Source organism: Lipophrys pholis (genome assembly GCF_963383615.2).
Source record: "Lipophrys pholis genome assembly, chromosome: 10".
Taxonomy (NCBI): domain Eukaryota; kingdom Metazoa; phylum Chordata; class Actinopteri; order Blenniiformes; family Blenniidae; genus Lipophrys; species Lipophrys pholis.
Window position 1 is genome coordinate 1,066,330 of NC_137640.1, and position 7,056 is coordinate 1,073,385.

The following is a 7,056-nucleotide window of genomic DNA, read 5'->3' on the forward strand; positions in this document are numbered from 1 at the left end:
TCACTGAATTTCATGCAATTCGGGTGAGTTGATCAAATTCACGCTAGAAAATAAATAAACACACAGAGGAAAACATAAACCACCCAGTTTTCATTGGCGAAGGTAATAAAACATATTCACATACATGTACACATCTGAAAACATTGTTCATAATTTTTGAAGACAGTTGTTCTTTGAACCTGGTAAAATACTGTAGCTATTTAATCCAGATAAATAATCTATCATTTATTTCAGGTTTTTATCTTGGAAAATGCCTTTTATATTTAGTTTTATATCTATAATGTATCTATTACACACCCCACACACACACACACACACACACACACACACACACACACACACACACACACACACACACACACACACACACGTATTTAAAGCACTGATATTTATTATTGACGCCACCGTCATCTACTCAGGTGTTGTCTTGAATCTTTCTATCAGTGGACATTACAGGACGTTTTCCTGATATTGTGTAACTTTGATTTAATCTGTCCTGCAGATTAAACAGGAAACGACCAGAGCTTGGAGCTCCTGCGGTTCATCAATAAAAAGTCACTTCTGTGAGTGGAAATGACTGAAATGTTCCGTCCAGTACCTGAGAGGAAAATAGATTCTATCGTAGTTCAATCAACCTTGATTGTCTTTAGTTTTTTCTTTCAGTTTTTGTCTTTTCAGGCAAACAAAATAAAGCCACAATGAACTTAATTGAACAATTCCGAGGACGACTGTGATGAAGAAAGCACTTCGTCGAGACACGTTCATGGTATGTTGTAAAAACATACTTGCCTGAAAGTATAATTGTTGCTTTTGTCTTTTCAGACAAGTAAGTTTTTCAAATATACCTTCGGCACGTTTCAACAGTTTCCTTCAGTCTTCATCAGAAGCATCAATGTTTATCCGTAACTTTCTCAAAGATCAACTGTGGTCCCGTCCACACGAGCCAAAACGATCCTTTTCGACACCATAAAAATGACTCAAGTGGTAGTTCACAGGCCGAGCCTGAAGGGGGCGCTGTAACTCTGACAGAAATACGCCAAAACCGGAGAAGACATGAATTAAAAATCCATGTACTCGAGAAATCTGACATCTGGCTTTGTTAAAGAGACGAGCACCAGTAGCTTCTGTAGCTCCACCCGGAGCAGGTAGTCCACCATGCTGTCGCGGAGAGGGAGGCGGGGTTATAGGTGGAGAGGCGGGGCGATGACATCACTGTTTTCAGCCAGTGTACCGAGGTGGCATTTTAAAGGAGTCATATCCTCCAGATGTTCACCTCCTCCTCCTGTTCTCCTCCTCCTCCTCCTCCTCCTCCTCCTGTTCTCCTCCTCCTCCTGGTCTGGTCGGTCCAGAAACCTTCAGTATTCTAAGTTTCTAGCTCCTCCTTGATTTTCCTCATTTGAATATTGGATCATAGGAGCTACATTTAGAATCTGCTGTGTCTGTGTGAGCTGGACTGGCTCCGCCTACACATGCCCATCTTGGGAAGAGGAGGAAGTACTTCCTCTCGTGGTGCCATGTGCCAGGGCAGAGCTGCCTAATTGTGGGAGGACTCAAAGGGAGGGTCCACCTTGATTGGGATTGGCTAAACCCCGATGACACTATATAGGGTTTGATTTCTGATTGGCTGCTTGGAGCAACACACTTTTTAAAACCTGAAACAAGCCAGGGACAGAGAGGACAGACTGTCTTCACTTCTGGGACATCAGTCCAGGTATGGGGACGAGTAGTACTGCTGAAAAACCAGTAGAAAGTAGATTTAGTGTAATATGAGCCTTTAAATTTTCTCCTCTCAGAAACCATTTTTCCAAAAACCCATTTCCAGGCTCTAAACTGCCGTGTGAGACAAACAATGCAGTTACATGAAACGGCGTTGTCGTGTGGACAGGGCCTAAGTTCTTTGAGGTTTCTGATGAAGACGGACGCACACCTTTGAAACAGGTCACTGGTATTTTGTAAAAAACGACTTCCCTGAAAAGACGTAAGCAAGATACTTAAGAACAAACTAAAAGCATAATGAACTTAATGAAACAATCGTGAGGAGGTTATGGAAAAACGATGAGGATTCTGATGAAGACGGAGGAAAACTCTTGAGGTCTCAAGGTATGTGTAAGAAACCTACTTGCCAGAAAAGAAGTAAAACACTTAAGTTTTGAAACTGAATGAAGCAGAACAGTCAGTTTGGTACGTTTTCTTTCTTTCTTTTTTTTAATCAAAGTATAATTTTTGGTTTCGTCCTCGCGCTGCAGCGAGGAGAGGAAAATGAACCGCTTGCTTCCTTTTCACCTTCCAGCCGGGAGTGAATTGAATATGGCCAGTTCTTCCCAGTTGCTGGTCCGAGTCCGTCGGGAGATTAAATCCCGCTGACTGCAGCTCGCAGGGCGACTCGGAGTGGAAACAAACGAAAGAAACTCTCAGCGAGGAGAGGAAGGAACACAAGAATGGACAGAGGACAGACATTTGGCCTTCGAGACAAGTCATGGCACAGCGACTCCGACAGCACACGTACAAAAACACCTCCCAAGTCCCGCTGCTCCTCGTCCAGCAGCTCCACACTTTGGCAAAGACACTCTGTTTGTTTGTTTGTTTGTTTGTTTGTTTACAGTCAATGGTCCGTGTGCTTGCTCTCTCCCATCCTGGGACCAGCTTCAATCCACCAGAGGGAGAAAGACTTGACTCATCTGCACAGAGACAAAAAAAAGAAGAGAGAAGCAGTCACAGATCAAGAAGTCAAAGAGTCGACTCGGTCTTTGATTCACAGAATCGTCTGAAGACAGATTAACTAGAACGTGAATCATTGACGTGAAGCACATCCAATCCAGTGACTCGAGTCTCGACACCTGGAAGTTCTCATGGAACTGGACACGAGTCACCAGTTTTCTCCTTTGCCCCTGGTGAGTTGGCTCAAGTCCCAAGTCCCCCATCCTGATGACAGGTCTCTGGTCCCACTGGTCACTGGTCCTCAGACCAATACCTGTCCTCCATGGACGGAGATCATTGTTCACAGACGAGACATTAACTCCTGGGCATAGCTCACACCACTGCACAGGACACAGTGGACACAGTGGACACACAAAGGTCATTAGACAGCAGTGTTGCCACAGTTACCTTGAAAAAGTAATTTGTTTACTGATTACTTTTTAAAGGAGTAACTAGTAAATTAGTTACTTTACTGATTACTTGTTTTTTAAAGTAACTAAGTTAGACTACCAAGTTACTTTTTTAGCTACTTTAAGCAGCTGCCGACAACACCCCCCATCGTCCCAACATGAAGATTAAAAAACTCTTCTGCTCTCCGCCTCCTGCACCACGTTTACAGTTTAACCTTCATTCTTTGTTGTATTTATATCTGACTCACGCTTTTGTGATCAGATTTTTACTGTTACTAGTATTTATTTACCCGAGATGTAGTTGTCTGTTGTTGCACTATTATCTATTCATTTATTTGCACTGCTCTTAGCGACCATTTAATTGCACCCCGGGGACAAATTAAGTCTTTCATTGATTGATTGATTGAAAAAGGGAGAGGCTTGCTCCCAATATATGTTTTTACTCAGGAAAACTACAAAAATAGTGTAACGTCTCTGTAGTTGTGTTCTTGTTGCAATGACAAGGTTTATTGATTAAATTTGTTTGTTCCGATTCTTTTGTCACCTGAGCGCACTGTTAGACCGAGCTGGCCTGTGATTGGCTGAGAGTGGAGAAGGGGGCGGGGCAGGTGAGCGTGCAGAGCACAGTGTGTGTGTGTGGGGGGGGGGGGGTGGGTGTGTCCGTGTGGGGGAGCAGCCCGGTTCTGTTTAATAATAAAGTGGCTTTACAGACAAGAAACTGGTCCTGCTGGACGCTGTAACTCTACAATAGTAACTCTACAGTGACTTGGAGAAGTAACTTTAATCTGATTACTGGTTTAGAAATAATAACACGTTAGATTACTCGTTACTGGTCATATTAGAGTAACGCGTTACTAATTAACGTTACTAAGTAACACGTTACCGGCATCACTGTTATACAGTGGACACCCTTAATAGACGGTGTAGGACAATGGCCACAGACAGTGGACACCCTTTATAGACGGTGTAGGACAATGGCCACAGACAAGTGGTTGGGACTGGTGTCGGACCTGCGCAGGCTGCGAGCTTCGTACAGCGTGTCGTCCTCGTCGCTCTCCATGGCGTCCATCTCCACCGAGTCGTCGTAGTTGGCCAGCAGGCCGTACTTCTTCCTGTGGGCGGGTTTCTTCAGCCTGACACAGAAAAAAGGAAAAATGTTGACATGACAAACATGAACAGGAACTTTGTCGACAGACGTCTACAGGAACTCTGGGATCCGAGTCTACGGGAGCAGAGCGGCTGTTGACAAAGTATAAAATAGGAGTGAGGAGTGTAAAACACAGGAGTGACGCAGGCTGGAGTGAAAACAGTCTAACACATGACTCACAGCTGTAGGCATTAAAAAAAACCTGGTGTGACACGAGTCTTCAAACACACTTTATGTTGCACACGTGCCGGGCTCGAGGGCTCACTTCACTTTATCTTCACCTTTAAATATATTGATTAAGTTTTGTTTTTCTAATAATACAGAAAAATGTATTTATACTCTTCTTCTATTACAGTTAACCAACCTCATTAAAACACATTTAAGTATTTTTCTTTTAAATTTTATTCATTCCAATACATGTTTTATTGATATTGCTTGTGGTCAGGTTCAGTTTTTAAAATTTCATTAATAGTAATTATTATTATCATCATCATCATCATCATCATCACCCCCACCATCAATAATAACCAGGAGAATAATGAAAAGAAGAATTCCAATAACTAAAGCTATACATTTCCAAAATCAATCATGGAGAAATACAAAAAATGCAACAGATACAGATTGAAAGTAATAATTCTATTAGTAATATTAGTGCATGTAGTATTACAAATAATAAATTAGCATTAATTAATTGTAGTAATATTAGTATGATTAATATATATCAGATATAAATTCTGTATCTCGTCCATTATTAATTTAATATTTAAAGCTTTTTTGTATTTAGAATTTGCACGCAAACACACTTAATTTTTCCTACATACTGAATCTATATTCCACCCTTAAATACTGTATCTGAAGTCAGTATAAAGCTTCAGTGGTGATCTTTAAAAGAAAACACCCTGATGAGCTACTTAATGACTGATGCTGGTGTAAAATTACAGGATTCACAAGGCAAGTAAAATAATGTCCCGTCACATTAACAGATCTCTAAAAGAATCTACACTCATATTAATACAAATCTTTAATAGTCTGCTCTCATGAAGAGAAATGTAAAGTTTAAAACTACACATGTTGTAAAAAAGTACACTATTTGTGGCCACGCAATGTAAACAAATCTTTTATTGTCCAAAACATACGTGACTCCATTTATGAATAACAAATCTCCCATTAGTTTGGATTAATTCATATATATTATGAGCTATAATAACATGAATTCACAGTTTTGTTTGTGTGTGGCATTCCTCCATATGGACATAGTAAAACCAAACTTTTACCAAAAAACAGCTGTTTTGATGTTTCTCAACAGTTTACATACCTAAATGAAAACAAATTGAGGTATTTTCTTTTGAAATATTAACATTTCATTTAAAATATGTTTTAAATGTGTTTTCCTTACCTAAAAAACGTTTTTCCTCAAGAAGAAAATTCCCAAGGGGTGTAAATCTTATAAACACTGAGGGTTTAATTTGTTGGACTTATTACTCAATTTAATCTTACAGCTTAATCTCATATTTGATGTCGCTGAATTCTTATTATTTCATGTTTATCATCTGCATGTGAGAACCTGTCAGACCAGACTCCATTCACTAATCCACTGTGTTAATGTTTACATGCTTCTCTGCTGATGTAGCCATCATGTACAGTATGAGATTAGTTGTTTTCCTGATGTTATACGTGCCAAACTTCAACTCGGCTTCAATTGATTCGCGGTGTTTCTGATTATTTTTTACATTTACATTATACAAGAGTGGCACCGGCGGCTGCTCTAACCGCGGAGCCCCGGTGTTGATGAGCGGACTGTCGAAACCTGTCAGACCAGACTCCGTTCACTAATCCACTGTTTTCATGTTTCTACGCGTCTCAGCCAATGTTGACTTTGTGCTCAGTGTGAGATAAGTTGCTTCCCAGGAGTTATAGGAGCCAAACTGTGGTTCGGCTTCAATTGATTCACGGTGCAATGTGGCTGGTACGGTAAACGGCGGCTGTTCTCACCGCACAGCCCGGACGAGGAAGTAGAGCACTCCGATCATGGTGAAGCCGATGAGGACGTACAGGGCCCTCTGGATCATGGAGCTGTCCACGTTCATGCCGTTAAACCGACCCTCCGTCAGCTTCCCGCCGCCCTGCGTTGAGTTGGTCGTCACGCCGGACGAGGAGCTGTTGGCCGCGGTGGCGGCGGATCGGAGCGCAGCGGTGGTGCCGCGGTTCTCCGTCGCGGACACGGACAGAGAGAGCCAGCAAAACCACACGAAGCCCGCCGAGAGAAGTCCGCGAAAAGTCATCTTACACCCGGGAACAGTCCGCACGGAGGGGAACGCAGGGCTGTTGTTTATTAAACGGAACCGGATTTCCCTCAGATACACGTCGCCTACGGTCCGAAAGTAGAAAACCCCAACACGGAAGTTTATGTACACCTATTGTGACGTTAGGGGGAGGACACGCTGGTGTTCCCCCTGCGTGTGACGTGGACCCCAGGTAGCGCCAGGCAACCAATCAGAGCGCCCCGCTCACCTGCGAGCCCGGGAAGCGGGTTCACTTCACAATTTTAACCCATCCATCCATTCATCCTTACATCCTTACATCCATCCATTCATCCATTCATCCATTCATCCATTCATCCTTACATCCTTACATCCTTACATCCATCCATTCATCCTTACATCCTTACATCCATACATCCATACATCCAGCATATCTTTCCCTCAAGACAAGCTTCTGGTTTGACCACTGATTTTCAGGTTTCATAGATATGATCTTTTATCCATCACATTAGTGGGACTAAGATATTTTAAAGAATTTATC

At 42.2% G+C, this 7,056-nt stretch overlaps 1 protein-coding gene across 1 annotated transcript; it reads right to left on the reverse strand.

The window, feature by feature from the left end:
* Positions 1–76: 76 nt before the first annotated feature.
* On the reverse strand, positions 77–6,709 carry fam174c (family with sequence similarity 174 member C). The gene is made up of 3 exons (XM_080472790.1): positions 6,247–6,709; positions 4,118–4,240; positions 77–2,678 (listed from the first exon to the last, which is right to left on the reverse strand). The coding sequence occupies exons 1-3, from the start codon at positions 6,534–6,536 to the stop codon at positions 2,675–2,677; spliced, it is 417 nt and encodes a 138-aa protein (XP_080328916.1). The 5' UTR covers positions 6,537–6,709; the 3' UTR covers positions 77–2,674.
* Between the last annotated feature and the right edge of the window lie 347 nt (positions 6,710–7,056).

Bases quoted from the DNA above. Each gene is read 5' to 3' on its own strand.
- fam174c (XM_080472790.1), bottom strand. From the start codon at position 6,536: ATGACTTTTCGCGGACTTCTCTCGGCGGGCTTCGTGTGGTTTTGCTGG. The intron at 4,241-6,246 runs GTGAGAACAGCC...TTTCTGTGTCAG, and splicing joins TTCCTCGTCCGGGCTGTGCG to GCTGAAGAAACCCGCCCACA.